General features: G+C 45.0%; 1 protein-coding gene across 3 annotated transcripts in view; it reads right to left on the reverse strand.

The window, feature by feature from the left end:
• Positions 1–25330, reverse strand: part of TRIM14 (tripartite motif containing 14) — a 36383-nt gene that overhangs the window by 5750 nt on the left and 5303 nt on the right. For all 3 annotated transcript variants that reach the window (XM_011993754.1, XM_011993753.1, XM_011993752.1), the window contains exons 2-5: positions 20407–20502; positions 12249–12482; positions 7528–7690; positions 4520–4612 (exon numbers count right to left, since the gene is read on the reverse strand). In XM_011993754.1, coding sequence (XP_011849144.1) covers positions 4520–4612; positions 7528–7690; positions 12249–12482; positions 20407–20502 — 586 coding nt within the window. The remainder of the gene's footprint in view (positions 1–4519; positions 4613–7527; positions 7691–12248; positions 12483–20406; positions 20503–25330) is intronic.

A 25330-nucleotide genomic window follows, 5' to 3' on the forward strand; every position in this document is an offset into this window, starting at 1 on the left:
CCACGCCCGGCTAATTTTTTGTATTTTTAGTAGAGACGGGGTTTCACCGTGTTAGCCAGGATGGTCTCAATCTCCTGACCTCGTGATCCACCCATCTCGGCCTCCCAAAGTGCTGGGATTACAGGCGTGAGCCACCGTGCCCAGCCGAAATAGAGCATTTTTCTAAGAGAAAGAAAATGAGTTGTTTTTAAGATTTTCCCCCTTTCTCTCCTGTCTCCCACTTCCTACTTAGCTATTTATTTATTTATTTAATTTTTAAGACGGAGTTTCACTCTTGTTGCCCAGGCTGTAGTGCAGTGGTGCTATCTCGGCTCACTGTAACCTCCGCCTCCCAGGTTCAAGCAATTCTCCTGCCTCAGGCTCCCTAGTAGCTGGGATTATAGGCACCTGCCACTATGCCTGGCTAATTTTTGTATTTTTAGTAGAGACGAGGTTTCATCAGGTTGGCCAGGCTGCTCTCGATCTCCTGACCTCACGTGATCCGCCTGCCTCAGCCTCCCAAAGTGCTGGGATTACAGGTATGAGCCACTGTGCCCTGCCTCTACTTAGCTCTTTAGAAATGTAATTATAACCATTACCTTCCCTTCACCAGATACTCCCTACAGGGCAAACTTATCTACCTACTTAGAGGGTCCAGAACCAGAACTTTCTCCCACCAAGAGATTGCCTTAAGAGACAACAGTCAATTTACAACCTAAAGTATGCCTGCGACAGAACTCTTCCACCTGGACAGCATCTCAGGACAACAGCCACATTACAACCTAGTTCTTTCTGCCCTCAATGGCATCAGCTCAACCACCTGGTAGAAAAGGCACCAAAATGAGTCATGTAGACCCCCATCTGCTTGCTCCTCCCCTGCATGCCATTCATACAAAGTCCCCATTTAAAACTCTCTGCTTTCTGCCCTAAAAGCGAGGCGGTACCGTTAAGGGCAGGAGGAGCCTGTACCTCTTCCCCTAAGCTAAGCTTTGGAATAAAACCACTTTCTTTATACCAGACCTCGCTCTTGTTAATTGAACTCTGCAAAGTGTTGAGCAACTGAACCTGTGTTTCGGTCACATAACATTCTTGTGCAAGTCTTTTGATTCACATATGTATGCATTTCTGTTGGATGTATACCCACGGTGAGAGAAAATGCTGCTCATTATAACCATTTCTATTCGACAATGTTCTAAATGTAGTAGACAGTAACTCATGGCACAAAAAAAGAAGTGAAAGGCAAGAATAAAGATTGGGGAAATGAAAGATTATTATTCATAGGTGACGTGCTTATTTACAGAAAATCCCAAATAATCTGTAGATAGCTTAGAAGTACTACGTGAATTTATAACAGCCACTCAATATGTCAGTATACAAAAATGGATAAATCTCATGTTGAGTGAAAGAAGCAAAACACAGAAGGGTATAGTCTGAATGATCTACTGAATGTTCAAAAACAGGTAAAACTAACCTATAGTCCTAGAAGTCTGGAGAGTGAATCCCCTTTGGGGATAGTAAACAGGAAGGCACATGAGGAAGACTTCTAGGGAGTGGAAATTTCCATTTCTTGATCTGAAGGTGGTTATAAAATGTTTCCTTTTTAAAAAATCATTGAGCTGCACATTTTTTATTTGTGCACTTTTCTTTATTCTCTGTTTCCTTCCTTCCTTCCTTCCTTCCTTCCTTTCTTTCTTTCTTTTTCTTTCCTTCCTTCCTTCCTCCCTCCCTCCCTTCCTCCCTTCCTTCCTTCCTTCCTTTGTGACGGAGTCTTGCTCTGTTGCCAGGCTGGAGTGCAGTAGTGCAATATTGGCTCACTGCAACCTCCGCCTCCCAGGTTCAAACAATTCTCCTGCCTCAGTCTCCTGAGTAGCTAGGACTACAGGTGCATGCCACCATGCCCAGCTAATTTTTGTATTTTTAGTAGAGACGGGGTTTCACCATGTTGGCCAGGATGGTCTTGGTCTCAGGAGATCCACCCACCTCAGCCTCCCAAAGTGCTGGGATTACAGGCGTGAGCCACCGTGCCTGGCAGTTTGTGCACTTTTCTTTACGCATGTTATATTTCAACTAAAGTTTACTTGAAAAATTCATGTCCAGTGTAAAAAGAAAATAAAATTTCAGGACTTTCCTAATTTATTATGCCAAGGGGAAAAGTTAAGCCCTGGAAACTAAGTCACATAATGTGGCTGTTTTTCTTCTCTGGTGCATGACCATTACTTCCTGACTTTTGTGTGGAGATGTTATACATTAACCAGACTCCCTATTCTTCATTCAAACCTACACTAAATGGCATTGGAGATAAGAGACCCTTTAGATTGTTACCTGTTTTCAATAGGATGTTAACCCGTTAGGGTGTAATCAATAGTAGAGAATCAAATATTAAGTCAGTATGTTATTTATTTATTTATTTTTGAGACGGGGTCTCACTCTGTCACCCAGGCTGGAGTGCAGTGATGTGATCTCAGCTCACTGCAACCTCCACCTCCAGGTTCAAGCGATTCTCCTGCCTCAGCCTCCTGAGCAGGTGTGATTATAGGCACCTGCCACCAAGCCCAGCTAATTTTTGTATTTTTAGTAGAAACAGGGTTTTGCCATGTTGTACAGGGTGGTCTCGAACTGCTGACATCAAGTGACCCACCTGCCTTGGGCTCCCAAAGTGCTGGGATTACAGGCGTGAGCCACAGTGCCTGGCCTTTAAATCAGTATGTTAGCCTTTGTATGGAAAATGTAAATCTACTCAGTGCCTCCGTTTTGATATTCACTGTCCCACTCCCAATGCCAGGAGCACTGATCAGCATTCCTTGGTTTCCCTCTGTCTCCTGATGGTTACTTTGCACTTGAATAAACTCTGCTAACTGGATACTGAACCTTCTTTAGATTGAGTCTTCTTTAGGTTGATACCCAGTGATTCCACTTTGAGAAATTACTCCTAAAAAAAAATCTAAAAATGAGGTGTGGTGTGTTCATTCTCTCATTCATTAATTCAACAAATGTGTACAAGAATGGATGTTTATTACAGCATTGTTTTAGAAATGAAAATGTAAACATCCAACATTATGAGATTGGCTAAATATGACACATCCATTCAATGCAATGGTCATGCAACCTCTAAAAATAATGATAAAAATAAAAAATTAGCTGGGCATGGTGGCACATGGTGCTCCCACATAGCACCAGCTATGAGGGAGGCTGAGGTGGGAAAATCACTTAAGCCCAAGGGGTCGAGGCTGCAGCGAGCCATAACTGCACCACTGCACTCCAGAGTAAGACTCTGTCACACACATACACACAGTGATAGTATTAGCTGGGCACAGTGGCTCATGTCTGTAATCCCAAAATTTGAAAGGTTGAGGTGCGAGGATCACTTAAGCCCAGGAGTTCAAGACTAGCACGGGCAACATGGGAGACCTCCGTCTCTACAAAAAATTTAAAAGTTAGCCAGTCTTGGTGGCAAACATCCGTGTTCCCAGCTATGTGGGAGGCTGAAGTGGAAGGATCACTAGAGTTCCGGAGGTCGAGGCTGCAGTGTGCCACCACACTCCAGCCTAGGTGACAGAGTGAGACCCTGCCTCAAAAAACAAAGTTATGTATTTATTGATATAGAAAATTGTCACATCAGTGTAGGGTGGGAAATTTTAAAAATTGTTCAAGCTATACTGTTAATTAAAAAATTACAAAGAATATCTACAATACGGTCCCATTAAAAAAATCTGCACACATATCTGAAAGAATATATGTTAAAATATTAACAGCGTTCTTTGGGAGGGGCCATTGTTTTTACATATTTGTAATTGCTGATTTTCTACAATAAGCATGCATTACCTGTATAATTTTTTTTTTTTTTTATGAGACAGGGTCTCACTCTGCCACCCAGGCTGGAATGCAGTAGCATGCTCACCGCAACCTCCGCCTCCAGGGCTCAAGTGATCCTCCCACCTCAGCCTCCTAAGTAGCTGGGACTACAGGAGCACATCGCCATGCCCAACTAATTTTTGTATTTTTTGTAGAGGTAGAGTTTCCTCATGTTGCCCAGGTTGGTCTCAAACTTCTGGGCTCAAGCTGTCTGCCTGCCTTGGCCTCCCAAAGTGCTGGCATTACAGGTGTGAGCCACCAGGCCTGGCCCTACCTGTACAATTTTTTAAGAGAATAAAAATGTTCATAATATATTAGTAAATGAAAACAGATGACAAAACAGAATGTATAGTATGACACTATGTTTGTAAAATAAAAAGATATATTAAATATATCATTATATGCATATTATATGTGCTAAAGAAAGCTAAAAGGACAAATAATAACAGCAGTTATTCACAGAAGAGGGATTATGACTAATTTTTTCTTTTCTCATTTTTCTACAATGAACATGTATTATTTTACATGTCTTTAATAATAAACATTTTTTAAAAAAACAAATTCTTAAAAAAAAAAAAACAAATTCTAATGAGAAAAAAAGAGGGACCTCCATTTCCATGATCCTTCTCCACCCAACATCCCACCATCTCCACCATCTCCACCCTATCCCCACTCCCGGGGGTCTTACATTTTAGGAAGAGTGATCGCTCTGGTGAGGGGCTGGTTTTCAACAAGGTACCTGGCTTGGTGCTGGAAGGGTCCAAGAGCCGGCAGTTCATGCCTGTAAGGAATTGTCGAGAAATGAGCGCCTGGAGCTCTTGCAAGCAGACAAATAAGACATGCTAAAAATACCACATGACTGAAGATTCGCATAATCTCGCCCAAGAGCCACACAGATTTAAGGGATTTATGTAAATTTACAGGGACAGGAAAACCCCAGGATGAGGAGGCTGGTGTGGGAGAGCCCTAAACAGGAGGAGGAGCTGAGAAGCGAACAACTACTGGATCCAGCACTCAAGGATGGGCGGCGACTCAGGGAAGACTTGCAAATTCCAGGGTAAAGATGGAAAACAAGAAAGTAGAGCTGAGTCCTCAGGAAGGTCTGAGTGCTCAGAAAGAAGGAAGGAGGGGAGGCTATCCCAACAAGCAGGCACAGCAGGGGCACCCAGGGCCCTTGGCACTTGCTGTGCCCTCTGCCTGGACAGCACCCCCCACATCCTTCCCCCCTTGTCCAGGTTGCCTCCTTCTCAGCTGTTGGGGCTGGAGCTCACTCAGCACCTCCCCAGAAGTGCCTTCTGCCCCCATCACTCCCAGCGCTCATCACAGGGGCCTGTAGACAGCGGGGAAGCCCACCTGCAGGCTGTTTAAATCAAGTTTGCCTAAAGCTCTTCCTTACTACATCTTTTAAGTTCGGCCTGAAGATTTTTCTGCACATCGTGAACAATAACAAGTGGAGGTGTAAACAGACCGTAGCCTGCACTTGTGCCAATCACCAAGTTTTGGCCAATCAGATGTAGCCAACTGTTCAAATTATGTTCAAATTAGGCGAATGCCGAGCTGTAAACAATCCAGCTGTTTCTGTACCTCACTTCTGTTTTCTGTACGTCACTTTCCTTTTTCTGTCCCTAAATCTTCCACCACGTGGCTGTGCTGGAGTCTGAGCGCACTGTGGCTCAGAAGGCAGCCGGATTCATGAATCGTTCATTGCTCATTTAAACTCCTTTAAATTTAATTTGGCTGAAGTTGTTCTTTCATCAAGGCAAAAGCCTCTCCCCTCTCCCCCGAACTCTAGAATCATAGGTCCTACTGCCTAGGCGATACCACCACCTGGGAGTCCAACTTCTCAAATCTCACAGGTTCAAATACTTCATTCCCTCCAGTCCTAAACGCTCTTTCTCACTTCAGAAAATGACAGTTTCCTTCTGCGAGTTGCCCACGTCAAAATCCTTGGATTCTGATCTCTTTCCTCTCTCCCCTGTGACCCCATGTCCGCTCCCGTTGTCCCCATTGTCTCCATTGCTGCTCCTTCAATATGGCCAGCTCACTCCCATCACGCCTCAGGACCTCCACCCTTGCTTTTCCCTCTGTCTAGAATGCCTCCCCCACATGTAACAGCAGCAGCAATCACAATCGCCAAGACGTACATGGTGCTTATTACGCCTGAGCGCTACATGTGTAAGAGCTCATTTAATCCTCACAGTGGCCCAGGAAGGCGACTGCATTACGGTCTCCACTTTACAGAAGCAGAAACAGAGGCATGGAAAAGGGAGGTGCCGTGTCTAAGATGGCAGGGTTCATTAGGGTTCCATGTGGTAAACCTGGGATAGGAACCCAGGAGGCCGAGCTCCAGAGGCCGTGCCTATGACCACTGTGCCCTCTGGCCCTTCAGAGCCACAGAACCTGCAGAACGAACGCTTCCTTTGGGCCACTTTGAGTGTCCCCTTCTCAGAGGCCTTCCCAACTGCTTATATAAAACAGCTCCTCCTCCTTGTCACTTTCCTGTCTTGCATCCTGCCCTGGTTTATTATTATTATTATTATTATTTTCGAGACAGAGTCTTGCTCTGTCACCCAGGTTGATTTGCAGTGGCATGATCTCAGCTCTCTGCAACCTCTGCCTCCCGGGTTCAAGCAGTTCTCCTGCCTCAGCTTCCGGAGTAGCTGGGATTACAGGTGCACGCCACCACGCCTGGCTAATTTTTGTATTTGTAGTAGAGATGGGGTTTCACCATGTTGGCCAGGCTGGTCTCGAACTCCTGATCTCATGATCCACCCACCTCGGCCTCCCAAAGTGCTGGGATTACAGGCGTGAGCCACCACACCCAGTCTTTATTATTCTTTATAACAGTTCCTGTCACCTGACATGTTTGTGTACTGTCTGTCTTCCCCTACAAAGACTGTGAGCACCAAAAGATGACAAGGAGCTTTGTGTTGTGCCCTGCTATGCCTGGCACATAAGAGTGGCTTGATAAATGTTCTGAATGAATCATGACAGCAGAGGTGAATGAATGAATGAATGAATGAATAAATGAATGAACGAACGCATAAATGAATCAAAGAACAGATATTTTTGAGCACATGGTTTGTGCCAGGCCCTGCGGGGACCTCTGAGTTGGACCTAAAGCTGGTTCCTACCCTTCACGTGCTGACCTAAAGCTGGTTCCTACCCTTCACGTGCTTACAAGGGGCAAGGAGGGGTCCATGTGTCCACTTCATGAGCACTCTCCAGCAGGACATGGGCAGGCCCTGGAGCAGGAAGGGAGAGGGGAGATGGCCAAAGGAGGGAGTGAGTCAGGGCTGGGCTGGCAGGAAAGGGCTTCCCAGGTGGGCACAGCTGTGCCAGTCTGCCTTGAAGGGATGCCAGGCCTTGGCCTCAGCCAGAGGAAGAGGAGGAGGAAGAGTTGGTCATTCCAGCTGGGAACCCAGAGCAAGGCTGAGATGTGGCAGGCTCCCAGGAGCGATCTGAGGGGCAGAAGCAGGACAGTGTGACTGGAGAAGGGCAGGTCTCGGTCTCAGGAAGGGTTGGAGGTGAAGTGGTGAGGGTGGGTTAGGCACCAGGCCCAGGAGCCCCTGACCGCCCAGCCAAGGGCCTCAGTGTCGGAGAGACAGGATGTAGGGAGATGATCTTTGCATTTGCCTCTGGGCTAAAGGGCACTAGGGGAGTTAAGGACACAAAGTTGGTCACTCAGCGACTTACTTTCCTTAAGGCGAATGTCCAATGGCGTCTGTAATGTACTCTGCACGGCTTCCACGAGGCCCTTAAAGAAGCTCTTGACGGGCTCAAAGGAGAGGGGCACAGGGTGGCACAGCTCCCCAAGGCTCATCTGCCGCTGCATCTCCTGCTCGGTGGCTGTGTATGCCTGTGTGGGCACACGGGGGTGAGGGTGGCTCTGGGAGATGCAGGCAGCATCCCAGCCTCCTGTGCTGCATCCAGGAACAAACCCACACCACCATGCCCAGGCTCCACCTTGGCCTGGCACCTATGGTCAGCCCAGGCCATGCCCCCAGGAGCAGAGCCCTGGAGAGACCACACAGCATCCCTGAGGTGGGAGCCATGCGGAGGTGTGGTTTCTCAGGGCTGGCACTGGGGAGTCCTCCCTCTCCCTCCCTCCCTCCTTTCCTTCCTTCCTTCCGTGTTCATTGAGGCCTACTCTGTGCCAGCTATGTGGGCAGAGGGCGGGGTCAGGCTGACATGGGGCCCTTCCCAGAGAGGCTTCAGCCTCACACACACTGCACCACGGGTCTGCCTCGGGTACAAAAAGAGTGAGAGGTCAGTCTCCCTGGGGAAGGAGCCCCTGGAGCTTATTCAAAGGTGGAGCAGGAAACCATGTTCTAAGAATGACGCCAAAGACCAGCAAGGTTCAGCTGCAGTGCTGACTGAGGGGGCGTGGCCACTGCAAGGGACATGTGTCCTGTTTTGGGTCTGGACAGCCCCTCTTCAATACCTTCCTATGGTGTGTGGCTTCACTAAGGAGAAGCTAGAAACCGCCCCCCCAGCTGCCTTTGCACCTGTGCTGTAGGAGTGTGACCAGACGCCTCCAAGCCAAAGTGTGGATTTGGAAATGAGGGTGAAGGTAGTGATGGTGGCATGAGGCGCTCAGGGACAGCAGTGGTGGGGGTTCTGGTCAGTGGTGTGAGTGGTGATGTCTTGCCCAGCAGAGGTGCCATGGGGCCTATACTGGCAACAACCCCTGGACTTCATTCCTGCTGCCCATCTTCCATCCCGACTCTCTGACCCTCCTGGAGATCCTATGGGCTACCTCATACTCTTCCATAAACTCCTTTCTTGCTTAAAACCGTTCCAGTGGATTCTCATGTTTGCAGGTAAGAACCATGGCTGCACTTTCTGAAGGGCTGTCCTGGCCAGGAGTTGGAAGGAAGCTGACTGCCTCAGGTGATCAGGCTTGGCTGGCAGTGGCAGTGCTGCCCATCCGAGAAGGGGTGGACAGATGGGGGCCTCAGGAGGGAGGGAGGGTGGCCTAGCACTCAGCTGTTGGGCAGGGGCAGGCCCCACCTGGCAGCATGCTGTACATTGGGAGGAGGCTGTGAGATGGCCTCCAAGCCCCATTCAGCCTAGGAGGCCAGGAGTCTAGAGTCCAACCTCATTTTGGTGGGGAACCAGGCCTAACATCACACCCAGAGAGCTGGAATGGAGCTGGCCGGGGGAGACCGAGCACTAGCAGGAAGTCCAGGGTGGGCAGGGAGCAGCTCCGAGGAGGTGAGAGGGGGCTCAGAGGGCAGATGAGTAGGGTAGGATGAGGGGTCGATAGAGGACACGTGGCACCACCTGGTAACCCCAAACTCCAGCGGCTAGCACCAGGCCTGACACACAGGTTCTCAAAACATATGTATGATGGAATAAATAAATGCATGAAACCGAGCACAGCTACATTTTGCCTTTGCAGACTCAGAGAACAGAAACCCCAGCCCTTCATCTCTCAGGCCAGAAACCCAGGCATCATCTCAGGATTCCCCCTACTCATTCTCCAATTCCAATCTCCATTCCTGTGGCATCTCTTGACCTGCCTGTTTCTCCCCATCCCCACTGCCCCTGTCTTGGTCCAGGCCACCATCATCTCTCTCCTGGATATTGTGGCCTCCTCCTGTTTCCTTCCAGTCTCCCATCCTGGCCTCCCCTGTCCATCTTCCACTCTGTCTCTAAAGTGACTTTTCTAAAGCACTAATCTGACCATGTGAACGCTTTCATCCCTCAGTGCAAAACACTCCCCTGGGTTGGGCGTGGGTGGCTCACGCCTGTAAACCCAGCACTTTGGGAGGCCAAGGTGGGTGGATCACTTGAGGTCAAGAGTTTGAGACCAGCCTGGCCAACATGGTGAAACCCCATCTCTATTAATAATACAAAAATTAGCCGGGCATGGTGGCACGTGCCTATAGTCCCAGCTCTTCAAGGGGCAGAGGCAGGAGAATTCCTTGAACCTGGGAGGCAAATGTTGCAGTGAGCTGAGAATGAGCCACTGTATTCTAGCCTGGGCAACAGAGTGAGACCCTGTCTCAAAAACAAACAAACAAACAAACAAACAAACATACATACATTCCCGTCTGCTATCTCATTACAGGACAAAGTCTGAACTCTATGGCACATAAGGCCTTCATGAACTAACTATGGCCTATGGATTCAGCTGTGTCTCTCAATCCACCCACCCCTCCTCAAGCCAGGCTGCACCCCAACTGGTTCCTCAGCCTGTCAAGCTCTCACATGTACACTGTTCCTGTCTGTCCCCTCTCCATCCTCTCTATATACAGTGTGCTCCTACTCATTGTCCAGCACCCAGCCCTACCATCACCTCTTCCTAGAAGTCCTCCCAGACTGCATCCTTCTCCCAGCTAGAGAGTGTCAGACATTTCTTGGACATAATTTTGCTGGCTTCATATTTACAAAATTGTTTAAGCTGTATTGTAAATAACTGTTTCTGAGCAAGTCTCCCCACCCAGCTGTGAGCTCCTAACGTCCTGGCTCAGTACGTATTGATGAATAAACGAATCAACACATAGAAGGTAGGAATGGTGAATGATTAAAATCAGTAGCTTTGGCACAAGAAAATTTGAAAAAAAAAAAGATGACAAAGCCCTGAAACCGTTTTCTGATGTGAGAATAGCATGCTTCCCCATGGAAGGATTCCTTTGTATTCCAAAGCCTTAAAAACGACCATTATTTAAAAAAAGACAATTAAGTGTATCACTTTGTGCATCTTGCCCCTCTTAAAGCACAATACCCATTATGCCTAGGAAAGCACCTCGTATAGAATTTGGCTGAAACAGCTGACAATGAGACACAGGCTGAACCGACTGAGGCCACATAAAGACACAAGAGTGGAAATCCCCACCTGGGGACTGGCTTGGCTGGTTTTGTTGACTAGCTTATTTCTCTGTCTGATTTTCCAGCCAGAGCCCATACCAATCTGTGATTAGAGTCGGTGCAACTTTTTAGCCTTGTCCCACAGCCTTTAAAGTGTCTTGCAAAGGTCCTCTAATAAGGCAAGATTTTTCTTTATAGCGAGAAAAAATGAAGCAAAGAGAAAATTAGACACAAAGTGTTTGCCATGAAGCCTTAGTATAGTTAGTCAAGGCAGATTTGGCTCTGAACTTCCCAAGGCAAAGAAGAGAACAGGAGGAGCTCTATTAGTGGAAAAGCAATTCTAGTGCAGAAGTGACTGCACAGGGATATTGACACCAGACAAGAGTTTCTTCCACGTTTCCCTAAAGACAGGAACACCATCCTCAACGACATGCTTTCCCTAAATGTAGCAATGAGTATAGCAGGGGCTAGTTCTTTTTTTTTTTTTCTTTGAGACAGAGTCTCACTCTCACCTGGGCTGGAGTGCAGCGGCGCGATCTCGGCTCACTGCAACCTTTGCCTCCGACTCAAGTGATTCTCCTGCCTCAGCCTCACAGGTGCGCGCCACCACACCCAGCTAATTTTTGTATTTTTAGTAGAGGGGGGTTTTGCCATGTTGGTCAGGCTGCTCTCAAACTTCTGGCCTCAAGTGATCTGCCACAGGGGCTATTTCTTAGACTCTTCCTCCACAAAGCCCTGTGGCCAAGGAGTACCATTGAGCCAGCTGTGACTCAGCTTTTGAAATGTGCTCAGTAACTGCAAGGACACCTGCCTTTTCGGGAGGGGTGTCTCAATTTAAGACTACACAGGCAGGCCGGTCGCAGTGGCTCACGCCTGTAATCCCAGCACTTTGAGAGGCCGAGGTGGGCAGATCACCTGAGGTCAGGAGTTCAAGACCAGCCTGACCAACATGGTGAAACCCCGTCTCTACTAAAAATACAAAATTAGCCAGGCATGGTGGCACATGCCTGTAATCCCAGCTACTTGGGAGGCTAGCCAGGAAAATTGCTTGAACCCAGGAGGCGGAGGTTGTGGTGAGCCGAGATCGCACCATTGCACTCTGGCCTGGGCAACAAGAGAGAAACTCCATCTCAAAAAAAAAAAAAAGACTACATAGGCAGAAGGCCAGTCAAGGTGCCTTGTGGGTTTAGAGTCAGACAGACCTAGACAGACAGCCAGACCTGATACCAGCTCTGCCACCTACCAGCTGTGTGAGACCGGGTGAGTTACATCAATAAGCCTCAATTTTTTGTTTATAAAATGGGTGGGCCCACTTTGCAGAGTTCTGGTGAATATTAGTGCTAAGCTACACAGTGCTCAGAACACAGAGGCCTTTGAAATTGGTGGCTGTTAACATTATTTAATTAGCCCAAGATGTGTACTCTCTTCCTAACAATGTATATTCTCTTGACCACTTGTGTGGGGGCAAGACAGTCTACATGGTGACAAGACAGTATTCCGTGTACTTGCTTAGTGTGTCAATACTGTGCTCAATGCCACAATACCTGAGATGAAGTGTGGGTGGCAGGTGGCCGCTGTAAGGGCAGTGACCCCAGCATTACCTGAAGCCTCTGGACAGGATCAGGCTCCTGGCTGATACTCCAGACCCTGTTGGAGAGATCGTTCACGACGTCAAGTTGCTCTCTGCAAGAGTCAGCTTGTTCCCCGTACACCTGGAGGGCAAGCTGCGTGTTTTTATCAATGAATTTCTTGGCCAGAGCTTCCTCTTCATCAAGTAGTAATCTGAGTTCAGTGAATTTCCCCTTCAGCCAGGTTTTACTTGATTCTGCATTAACCTGAAAACAGAAAAACCAGTTGCAGATGACATGTCTGCCAACCAGGAAATCCAGAATAATCAACATGAAAAAAATTATAACGTCTGAAATGTGAATTCAGCAAAGTGGCCAGATACAAGATCAACTTATAAAAACCAAAGCTTTCCTAAGCACCAGCCATCACCAATAGTAAAATGCACGGAGAAATAAAGATCCTTTTGTAAATGAGAGAAAAAATAGCAAAATTTGTAGAAATAAACCTAATACAAAACCATATTCGTGACTGGGAGGGTTCATTACTATAAAGTCATTATTTGTCTCTAAATTAGTCTATAAATTTGATGAAATTCCAATCAAAATCTTAACATGCTGATTAAAAATTATTAAATCATTAGGAGACACAATAAGCATAAGAAAAGCCAACATTGCTTTAAAAAAATCAATAAAGAGAAACCTGATAACAGGTTATCTGCCGTATCTTATAACAAAACAAATGATAAATCTACAGGATCTAAAACCATGTGGCTCAAGCATACATAAGAGGTCAAAAGCACAAAATAAAGAGCTTTTAAAAGAACTCAAATTATATATGGAAATGTGTGTATGTATGTGTGGTGTAACAGTGGCATTTTAGAATAAATTTCTGCATTTTTTGTACTAAAAATATAAAAATAAAAACAATTAAAATAATATGAGATTTTCCACAATAAAAGGTTAAGGAAAACAAACAAAAAGAGAAGGTCCAGTTAAACTAAAACACTGTACATAAAGCCCAAAGAATAAATCAATTAGATGAAATACAAAACAATTTTTATTTATTTATTTATTTATTTTTATTTTTTGAGAAGGAGTTTCACTCTTGTCTAGGCTGGAGTGCAGTGGCGCGATCTTGGCTCACAGCAACCTCTGCCTCCCAGGTTCAAGCGATTCTCCTGCCTCAGCCTCCTGAGTAGCTGGGATTACAAGCACGTACCACCACACATGGGTAATTTTTTATTTTTAGTAGAGACGGAGTTTCACTATGTTGGTCAGGCTGGTCTTGAACTTCTGACCTCAGGTGATCCACCTTCCTGACTCCCAAAGTGCTGGGATTACAGGCATGAGCCACCATGCCCAGCCCAGAAAATAGTTTTTGATCATTAGATTGGAAGACTTTTAAAAGATTGAAATACAGTCTGTAAGGGTATGTGAAGTAGGGCATTTATATAAACTGTGGGTGGTAGGGTCTATTGGACTTTGCTTTTAGAGGGCAATATGACAATAGGTATCAATTTTTTTTTTTTTTTTTTTTTTTTTTTTTTTTTGTGAGATGATGTTTTGCTCTTGTCGCCCACGCTGGAGTGCAATGGCAAGATCTCGGCTCACTGCAACCTCCGCTTCCCGGGTACAAGCGATTCTCCTGCCTCAGCCGTGTAGCTGGGACTGCAGGTGGCCATCACCATGCCCAGCTAATTTTTGTATTTTTAGCAGAGACAGAGAGTCACTGTTGGCCAGGCTGGGTCTTGAACTCCTGACCTCAGGTGATCTGCCTGCCTTGGCCTCCCAACGTGCTGGAATTATAGGCATGAGCCCCTGCGCCTGGCCTCAAAGTTTTAAATACATTTATTCTTTCATGCAGCAATCCCTCTTACTTTACTAGTATCCTAGAAAGTGCTTTCACATGTGCATGAAGATCTGTGTTCCAAGATTCTCTGTATATAGCTTCTGCACATAGAGAATAGAGAATAGAATTAGCTGGGTGTGGTAGTGAGTGTCTGTAATCCCAGCTACTTGGGAGGCTGAGGCTTGAGAATCACTTGAACCGGGGAGGTGGATGGAGGTTGCAGTGAGCTGAGATCGAGTCACTGCACTCCAGCCTGGGCGACAAAACAAGACTCTGACTCAAAAAAAAAAAAAAAAAAAAATTGAAAAATGGGCTTCACTAGCAGAAACAGAAACAACAGTAGTGGGGAGTGAATGTTCTAAGAAATAGGGTCAACCACAAACAGCTCACTAGCACTCAAGCATCCTGTTACAAGCACTCAGCTCACAGTCCACCTGCACCCAGGCATCCTGTCTGCAAGCATTCAGCTCAAGCAGCACAACCTTAGAAACCTCTGCCTCCAGCCCCTGCCTCTTTGCAGACAGCCTTCTTTCTGCCATCTGGCCCGTTGCTCCCTTTCAATGAATGGTTTCACACCATCCCCTTAGAGCTGTCCTCTTGGTGGTGAGTGAATTCTCACAAGATGTGGCTGTTTAGAAGTGTGTGGCTCCTCCCCCATCTCTTGCTCTTGCCCTTGCCATGTGAAGTGCCTGCTCTTGCTTCATCTTCACCATGAGTAAAAGCCTCCTGGGGCCTCCTCAGAAGCTGAGCAGATGCCAGCACCATGCTTCCTGTACAGCTGCGGAACTGTGAGCCAATTCAATCACTTTTCTTTATAAATTACCCAGCCTCAGGTATTTCTTTATAGCAATGCAAGAATGGCCTAATACAGAGACTCTCTGCAGGGCCCCAAGGTGGCACAGGGCATCGCATGGTGAGGGGACTGAGCACTCTAACATGCTAGTTCCAGTCTCTCTTCTGCTCCTTATAAAACACTGGCCCCACTCCAGTGATAACCCTTTCATCCATTAATCCATTCATGAGGCCAGAACCCTCATGACCCAATCAAGACTCTTTAAGACCTTTTTATTGGGTGATGAGGTATAAGGTCACCTCTTCAATCGCCTCTCAACATTGCCACACTGCGGATTAAGGTTCAATATGGAGCTTTAGAAGGAACAAACATTTAAACCATGACACCACCTGGGATGGCATGATGGGAGAGGTAATCAGCCTGTGAACGAGGATATAAGAGAAAATCACTTAATGGGTGTCAGCTGGGAATTAATGGCCAAGTCCTTAATTGTTCTCTGGAAGCAACTGGTTGGGCCTGGTCATTGGCTTCTGAACAACAGACTTTGGACCATGTATACATTTTGTTGATTTTAATGGGTTTATAGACCTGTTTTATGGATTAATTTGTAGGCAAATGAATGGAATTTCCCCTAGTATTGCCTCTATGTAAATAAGAACCGAGCCACACAGTTGCCCCAGACCTCTCTGCCACAAAGTACGCCTGCCACAATTCAACAGAAGGCATTGGGATACTAACACATGTTTGTGCTTATTGTAAATGCATCACTTCTAGGATTGTGTCCTGAAGGAAATAAACCACGGTGCCCAAAATAATTACCAAACTGTCTGAAAATTAGGTAACTACCTTAATGAATCACAGGAGATTCATATATGGAATACACAGCCTCTAATACTGACATTGAAAAAGAACTTTTAATGACATAGAAAAGTGTTATGATCCTGAACAAAAACAACAAAAATCCATATATAAAAGCAACATATAGTTTTGATTAATAAGGGAGGAGCTGACATGGAAAATCCCCCTTTCCACTTCAAACACAGAGAAATGCTGATAAAAATGAGCAAATTTTAAAATTATATCACCAAGTGCCAAATAAAACAAACACAGCATTTTGGGAGGCCAAGGTGGGCAGATCACTTGATGTCAGGAGTTCGAGACCAGCCTGGCCAACATAGTGAAACCCCGTCTCTACTAAAAATGCAAAAATTAGCCAGGCATGGTGGTGGGCACCGGCAGTCCCAGCAATTCAGGAGGCTGAGGCAGGATAATCGCTTGAACCCAAGAGGCGGAGGTTGCAGTGAGCTGAGATCATGCCACCATGCTCCAGCCTTGGCGACAGTTCGAGACTCCGTCTCAAAAAACAAACAAAAACAAAATAAAACAAACAAACAAACAAAGGAAATTCACTGGTGCCAAAACCAAAAAGGAAACACAGTGTGAGTGACCTGGCAGGAGCTGAAGCTAAGCGACCTGGAAGGAGTGGAGCCAGAGGTGCATGCATGCAGATGAAAGCCACACCACAATGCGGCCTGGCCATCCAAGGGGAGCACAGGGTACCTGGCCACATTCCAGCTGAGAGTGGATATGAGTGACCTGCATCAAGTCAGATCCACAAAGAGCTGCTCCATCCATCAACTAGGCAACAGAAAAACTCCACCCACTGGCCCATGGAAAAGAAAAGGAATCTAGTCATCCATCCAGGGTCACAGGTGAAAAGAAAATCACCAGCAAAACAAATAAAACAACAGGTTTGCATTAAGCAGGGCTGTAGTCCAAATTCATGGAAACTCAAAACTGAAAAATAATATGAAAACGAGTCTGGAGCTACTGAAACTCATAGCATCCCCTGAAGATGCTCATGTCACAGTGCTCTGAAGGGGCACACTCACAATCCATGGTGTATTGGACATCTATGGCAAATACCTACTAGAGACAAGATGATAATACATGTGACAAACCACACAAGAAAATGAACCACCATGCCTCACCTCCAGATTGGGGATATATTATAATTGTATGTACAATATGATTCAAGCTACATTAAAAACATATGCATATACAGGAAAAAAAATCTCAAAATGTGAATAACGGTTGGCCTGAAGTGGCAGGATGCAGGATTATGGATGAATTTTTAAAAATCTGTTTATTTATCAGGAATTGAAATATAAATGTTCACAAGAGCCACGTTGTTAACACTGAAGGAAGTGGGCAGGGTAGAGCTGGGAGATCCCATGCCATGGGAGTAGCCATTGCTCAGTTCCGTCTGCCCCCACATGAGAGTGCAAGCATAGGGTGGCAATACCTTTCTAATTTCCTAAATATAAATTTTTATACAAATATGTCTCAGGTTTAAAATGCTGACTACTAATTCCATTTTTATTACTACCTTATGAAGGCCACTTAGGTATAAGTCTAACAAAACATGCAGAATTTGTATGCTGAAAATATAAAATGGTGATGAAAGAAAACAAAGATCTAAATAAATGGAAAGATATACCATGTTCATGGATTGGAAGAAAACATAGTAAAAATGTCAATTCTCCCCAAATTGATAAACAGGTTTAACATAATTCCTATCAAAATCCCAACAAACTTTTTCTTTTCTTTCTTTCCTCTTCCAGGGTCTTGCTCTGTCACCCAGGCTGGTGTGTAGTGGCATGGTCATAGCTCACTGCAACTTCAACCTACTGGGCTCAAGCGATCCTCCCACCTCAGCCTCCTGAGTAGCTGGGACTACAGGCATGTGCCACTACACCTGGATGATTTTTTAATTTTTTGTAGAGATGGCAAACAAGCAATGAATAGATACTCAACATCACTAGCCACCAGGGGAATGCAAATTAAGACCATGATAAGGTATCACTACACACAGGTTATGCAGGTTAAGATAAAAACTTGTGACAATACCAAATGTTGTCAAAGATGCAGAAAAACACTCTTTCATGCATTGCTGATGGGAATGTAAAATGGCACAACTACTCTAGAAAAGCATTTGGCAGTTTCTTAAAAAAAAAAAAACAGGCAAGTGCCATATGACCCAGCAACAGCACTCCTGGGCATCTAACACAGAGAAATGAAAACTTACGTCCACACAGAAACCTGGACACAACTGTTTAAAGAAGCTTTATTTGTAATAGCCCTAGACTGTACCAGACGGCCTACAATACGTAAATGGTTAAAAAAAAACCTCTATGGTACATCCATACTACCTGATTAATGGAATATTACTACTCAGCAATACATGGGAATGAACTAGTGGTTGTCACAACAACTCGGGTGGATCCCAAGGGCATTCTGCTGAGTGAAAAATACCTCAAAAAGTCATTTTCCATTTTTTATGATATTTTCAAATGCCACAATTATCAAATTAATAACTGCCAGGGGTTAGGGATTGCCTTGGGGGAGACAGTGGGTAGGGAAGTGACCATAAAGGTGTAGAAGAAGGTAGATCTTTTTTTTTTTAGATGGAGTCTTGCTCTGTCTTCCAGGCTGGAGTACAGAGGCATGATCTTGGCTCACTGCAATCTCCACCTCCTGGGTTCAAGTGATCCTCCCACCTCAGCCTTCTGAGTAGTTTGGATTATAGGCAACACCATTCCTGGCTATTTTTTGTATTTTTTTTTTATTGGAGATGGGGTTTCATCATGTTGGCCAGGCTGGTCTTGAACTCCTGACCTCAAATGATCTGCCTGCCTCAGCCTCCCAAAGTGCTGGGATTATAGGCGTGAGCCACCTTGCTTGGCCTAGAAGAAGGTAGAACTTGGCTGTGATGGAATAGCCTGCATTTTGATTGCAGCGGTAGTTATGCAAATCTATACATGTGATAAGTTGATGTAAAACTATATACACATACCATCCATTTTTTTATTTGGACAGTGTGCTATAGTTATGTAACAAGTAACCCTTGGGGAAAACTAGGTCAAGGTACACAAAACTCTACTATTTTCGCAACTTCCTCTAAATCTATAAAAAGTTAAAAAGTTAGTTGGGGGAAAGGGTCAAGAGAAAGAGAACCATTCCTTAGATTAAGCTGAAACCTACCCCACGCCATCCCTCAGGCCAAGCTTGGACAGCTCTGAATGTGGGAACAAATTTGTAAACTTTCTTAAAATATCATGAGTTTTCTGGGGATTTTTTTTTTTCTTTTTAGCTCATCAGCTATCGTTAATGTTAGTGTATTTTACGTGTGGCCCAAGACAATTCTTCCAGTGTGGCCCAGGGAAACCTTAGACCCTCCACATGGGTCCTAATTCTTTTCTTGGGGGCCCTCAAACCATATCTGCTCAGGCATTTGCAGACAAGCAGCCTGATCTTCAGGCCTCCCCACAGCCCTTCCAACGTGACAGCTTTCACTTTCTAAATCCTTTGGTACTGTTTATCTCCAAGCCCAGAGTTCTGCTCGTGAAGACATGAGGGACACTATTAATGATTAAGCTGGGGCCACAGGTGTGAACCACAAACGTCCTCAGGGTACCGGCAAACTGTCATGAAGACACCTAACAGAGAATGGATTTTAGGTAAATGTGGGAGCCAATTCTGTGGCCTGGCCTGGTCACAGGAGAAACTGGGTACCAGCTTCTCCCATGGTCAGAGCCACTCCTCCTCTTGTGTGAATCAGTCAGGGGTTCCTTTTTTTTTTGATAGGATCTTTCTCTGTTGCTCAGGCTGGAGCGCAGTGACGTGATCCTAGGTCACTATAGCCTCAAGCTTCAGGGCTCAAGTGATCTTCCCACCTCAGCCTCTCAAACAGCTGGGACTGCAGGCGTGCACCACCATGCCTGGCTATTTTATTTTCAGTACAGATGGGGGTCTCATTATCTTGCCTAGGCTGGTCTCGAACTCCTGGGCTCAAGTGATCCTCCAGCCTCGGCCTCCCAAAGTGCAGAGCAGGGGTTCTTCCAGCTCTCAGTGGGACAGGCCCCAGGAGGGCCTCCCACCCCAGCCCTCACTGCGAGGAGGGAGCAACAGAGGATGCAAGGGGAAGGGACCAGCCCCTGAGGCCTAAAAACACAACTTTGTCACGGTCAAAATGGTTACTTAGAATAACATCAGTCTCAACTTTCCATTCAAAATCCACAGAGAATCCAAACATCATTATGAAAGGAGAGTGAAGAAAGTACCTATTTGTGGAACAGATCTACACCCTACTTGCTTTCTTTCAGCATGGCAGTGGAATTAAAGAGATACCTGCATATTCCTTAAGCTGTGTTTTGCTTTGTTTAAGGCAATTTGGGATAATGGGCTAGTTACTTTAAGAGAGTGGCAGATGACACTAAGGAGCCAGAGATTTGCCACAAAGCAAAGGAAACCGGAGCTTAGGGACCCTCACTTGCAGGGCCCGATCATGGTCTTGCACCTAATTTTGTCTGTAATTTTGTGTTCTTTTTCTAAAGAACCCTGAATTATAGAAGCTCCAGGCCCTACCAAACCCGATCTGCCCCTTCGCAGTTGGTTTTTATTTTTCACTGGCTCCATATTGGGGGTGCCTTGTGTCTGGGGGGAAATGTGGGTCTTTCCATGGGAATGAGGAAGAAATGTCCACTTGCCTTGAGCTTCTCGGTGGCATCTTCTATCTGGGTTATGTTGTCAACGTGCTGCTGCTTCTTGATTGCCAGCTGCTTTAAACATTCTTGGCTGAGTTTCTGTACAGGAGGGAGTTAGGAAAAAAGTCATAATACTGTCACTTTCCAAATAACAGGCCCCCCGCAGGGGTCACCTCCTCTCACCCTTGTATTCTTTTCCAATGGAGGCATCTGAAGGTGAGGTGACTTGCCCAAAGTCATGTGGCAAGTTAGTGGATGAGCTGGGACTAGGACCTCTCTGATCCTTGGAGGTCCGCATCAGGTATGCCTCAAATCTTGATTTGCACCCCCTCCTCACACTTTACTTTATCTAGGACAAGTCTTGCTTGTGACTTGCTTTCCCAGTCTTTCAAATAGGACTTTAAGGCAAACAGCTTGGGGTCTGGGAAAGAGCATCTACTTATTGAGTATTAACTGAGCACCTATTATGTGCTGGGCCCTGTTCCAGGTGCTGCCCTCATGAAACATACATTCCAGGGAGTCTGTGACCCTCTGGCCCTGGACTACATGAGAGGTCAGTGGGGTTCATGCTTCCTGCTCTTCCCACCTTCCATATCTCTGCTTTTGGAAATTGCTGTTTTCCCCAAAGTCTGTTCTGCACTCCCCTTCCCTAAGGGTGTGATCTCATCTCCATCTTAGCCTTTCTTACAGCTGGCCTTACACTCAACTGCTGGGCCCAGATCTGGCCGCCCCATTGACTGGGAGCTTCTTGAGGGCAGGCTTGCTTCATTCCCACTCCCCACAGGGACCAGGGGGTGACACAGAAGTGTTTGCTGAATTGAACAGAATTATCAGGGGCTGGTCGGTCATGATGGCTCATGTCCGTAATCCCAACACTTTGGGAGGCTGAGGTAGGAGGATCACTTGAGCCCAAGGAGTTTGAGACCAGCCTGGGCAACACAGTGAGACTCTGCCTCTACTGCAAATAAATAAATAAATAAATAAATAAATAAATAAATAAATAAATAAATAAAATTAGCTAGGCGTGGTGGCATGCACCTGTAGTCCTAGCTACTTGGGAGGATGAGGTCAGGGGCGGGTCACCTGAGCCCAGGAGGCTGCAGTGAGCCATGATCATGCCACTACGCCACTGCACTCCAGCCTGGGCAACAGAGTGAGACCCTATTTCCAAAAAAAAAAAAAGAATTTATCGTCGGGAGCTGCCAGCTTTTCCCTCAACCAGCCAGGGAACTCTTCCAGGTCAGGGAAGGATCTGATCTATTCCTTGACTCATGGCCCAAAATGTATGCTGAATAGATGTTTGGTGAATGATGGATGGATGAATGAATAATGGGTGAATGGATAGGAAACTGGGTATGTGGACGCAAAATAAATATTCACAGTGTCAACCTTACATAATGAGATTCAAGAGCTGAGCATGGTGGCTTGCATTTGTAATCCCAGCTACTCAGGAGGCTGAGGTGGGAGGATCACTTAAGTCCAGGAGTTTGAGACCGGCCTGGGCAACATAGCAAGACCCCATCTCTACCAAAAATCAACAAACAAAACAAAACAAAACAAAAAACCTGGCTGGGCATGGTGGAGAATGCCTCAAGTCCCAGCTGCTTGGGAGGATGACATTCACAGGCTACAGAAATGATTAGCAAAGAAATAAATTGATGGTGGCTAGCTTTGTTTAATGAACTATTCAGGCAAAATAGTTAAGAATGAAAAAATAAAAAATGTAAATGGGATAAAAGTTTATAAATGAACATTTCATAGTTTTAAAAATTGTTTTCAGGCTGGGCACGGTGGCTAACGCCTGTAATCCCAACACTTTGGGAGGCCAAGGTGGGCAGATCACCTGAAGTCAGGAGTTCGAAACCAGTCTGACCAACATGGAGAAACCCCATCTCTACTACAAATACAAAATTAGCCAGGCGTGGTGGTGCATGCCTGTAATCCCAGCTACTCGGGAGGTTGAGGCAAGAGAATCGCTTGAACCCAGGTGGCGGAGGTTGCAGTGAGCCAAGATCGCACCATTGCACTCCAACCAGGGCAACAAGAGTGAAATTCCATCTCAAAAACAAACAAACAAACAAACAAAAATTGTTTTCAGTAACTTAATATCACGTTGTGTTAAATTAAGTAATAGGTCATCATAAAATGTCTGAATCATTTATATGGTATAGAAAAGCTAAATATATTTCAATCTGTTAACAAAAAAAATTTAGGAGCCATCTTTCTAGAAATTATGAAATTATTTTCATCTACAAATGCTGGTAGAAAACAGCTAAAAATTACTTACTTCCTAGGTTTTTCACTGGAAATTTGGGTTACTAAGAGTGAAAATTATAGTTAATATATGTGATTAAAACTACTTGATATAAAAGAAACAATTCTATTTACAGAGGGTATAGAGAAAGTCAGATGTGTTTTTGGTAAAGACTGTTGAAAGAGTAATTTTTCTTTTGCATGAGAGAGAACTTTGTGTAGTCAAAATGATAACAGGAAAAGGGAAGTAAATTTTTGCCCTAACGTAGAATGCCAAAATAAAAAGGAAGTATAGGACAAAAGTGAAGATTTAAGCAAATTCTAGAAGGTCTGTGGAAGATTAATCTCGTAAAAGTCATTTTGTATGTGATCAAATTGGTCAAAATAAGAAGGAAATGGCTGGGTGCAGTGGCTCATGCCTATAAGCCCAGAACTTTGGGAGGCCGAGGCAGACAGATCACAAGGTCAGGAGTTTGAGACCAGCCTGACCAACATGGATAAATCCCATCTCTACTAAAAATACAAAAATTAGCTAGGTGTGGTGGCACGCGCCTATAATCACAGCTACTCAGGAGACTGAGGCAGGAGAATCACTTGAATCTGGGAGGTGGAGGTTGTAGTGAGCAGAGATCACGCCACTGCACTCCAGCCTGAGTGACACAGCAAGACTCCATCTCCAAAAAAAAGAAAATCAGAAGGAAATGGCTGGTGCGGTGGCTCATGGCTGTAATCCCACCACTTTGGGAGGCCGAGGCAGGTGGATCACCTGAGGTCAGGAGTTTGAGACCAGCCTGGCCAACATGGTGAAACCCAAAATTCCTTATGAAAGTGCAGTGGCAGTGAGACAGTTCATGCCACTGCACTCCAGCCTGGGCAACAGCAGCGAAACTCTATCTCAAAAAAAAAAAAAAAAATAGAAGGAAATTTTTAATAAGTTTTTCTAAAACTTAAGTATTAATATCAAAAGTACACTCATGTAAGGCCAGCATCTGGGCTCCTGTGTTGGAACAACCACTGGGTTTTATCAGAGCATTAATCTGCTCTTTAATAGAAAATGGTGAGAGATTATTGAAGGTTTATGGAAATCTTACCTTGTGTAGTCAAAACTGACTGAGATTGGATAATTGATAATATACTAATACATAAGTAATTTTTTTCTTTTTTTTGAGGCAGGGTCTCACTTTGTCACCCAAGATGAAGTTCAGTGGTGCAATCTTGGCTCACTGCAGCCTCGACCTCCCAGGCTTAAGCAATGCTCCTGCCTCAACCCCCCAGGTAGCTGGGACTACAGGCACATGCCACTACACCCAACTAATTTTTGTATCTTTTGTAGAGACAGGGTTTCACCATGTTGCTCAGGCTGGTCTTGAACTCCCGAGCTCAAGTGATCTGCCTGCCTTGGCCTCCCAAAGGGCTGGGATTATAGGCATGAACCACTGTGCCTGGCCTAAAAGTAAAACTTGTTTTTCTCCTTTGAATAAAAATGTAATGTAGTATTAATAAGAGACAGTGAAAGATGTATTTGCTTTTGCATAGATGGCAAAGAAAAGGTGACAGGGGAGAGTTTGTCCCATGCTGTCTTTTGTAGGTCTCTTGATTGAGAACTGAATCTCCTTTATCGGAGTGATTTTTGCTTTTCGAAATCTTTGAATTATCATTTTGGCTAAATCAGTTACCATTATTTTGTAGTGACCTGTGATTCTATTTTGATCACGTATTTTAAACCTTTTTTATTTTTTATTTATTTATTTATTTATTTTTTTTTGAGACGGAGTCTCGCTCTGTCGCCAAGGCTGGAGTGCAGTGGCTGGATCTCGGCTCACTGCAAGCTCCGCCTCCCGGGTTCCCGCCATTCTCCTGCCTCAGCCTCCCGAGTAGCTGGGACTACAGGCGCCCGCCACCTCGCCCGGCTAATTTTTTGTATTTTTTAGTAGAGGCGGGGTGTCACTGTGTTAGCCAGGATGGTCTTGATCTCCTGACCTTGTGATCCGCCCGTCTCGGCCTCCCAAAGTGCTGGGATTACAGGCTTGAGCCACCGCGCCCAGCCACCTTTTTAATTTTTATATCAAGTGTTTTAAACCTTTAATATTTGAGATACTTTCCAAAATTAAATTTTAAATTCAAAAATTAAGTCTTTTTGACCCAAGCTAACTTGGGCGTAACCCGAACCCCTGGAAGTCCAAAAGAGACACATTAGGCTTATTTGGGATGTCAAAGTCATATGGGAAATATTGTCAAATAAGAAATGCTGTTTCTTTGAGTTATATTTATAAAAGTGTATTACTAATGTGTTCCAAAATTGTATGAGATTCCTAAAAGTCTGATATGTCTTGGTATATGTTATCAGTATGTCATTATCATAATTATTATGATAAACTGTTGTATGCCACACAAATAACCAAATATCCTAGTCAATTTCATCTTTGACCGTGGCTATTCTAAGCCTTTTATCATCCATAGACAATTTTTATTTTACTTTGATTCTTTTTAAAAAAAGTCATTTATAATCAGCTACAGTCCAAAATTTGCTTCTTCTTTAAGGATATTTTTGAAAAAAATCCTGACAAGTACTCTTGAATACAGATTTCTGGTAACTTCAGAGATCATACCACTGGACTAACTAAAAACTTCCAGAACTCTAATAAAAACTTGAGGCATTCATGAAGACTGATAA

Source organism: Mandrillus leucophaeus, unplaced genomic scaffold, assembly GCF_000951045.1.
Source record: "Mandrillus leucophaeus isolate KB7577 unplaced genomic scaffold, Mleu.le_1.0 Scaffold433, whole genome shotgun sequence".
Lineage (NCBI taxonomy): Eukaryota > Metazoa > Chordata > Mammalia > Primates > Cercopithecidae > Mandrillus > Mandrillus leucophaeus.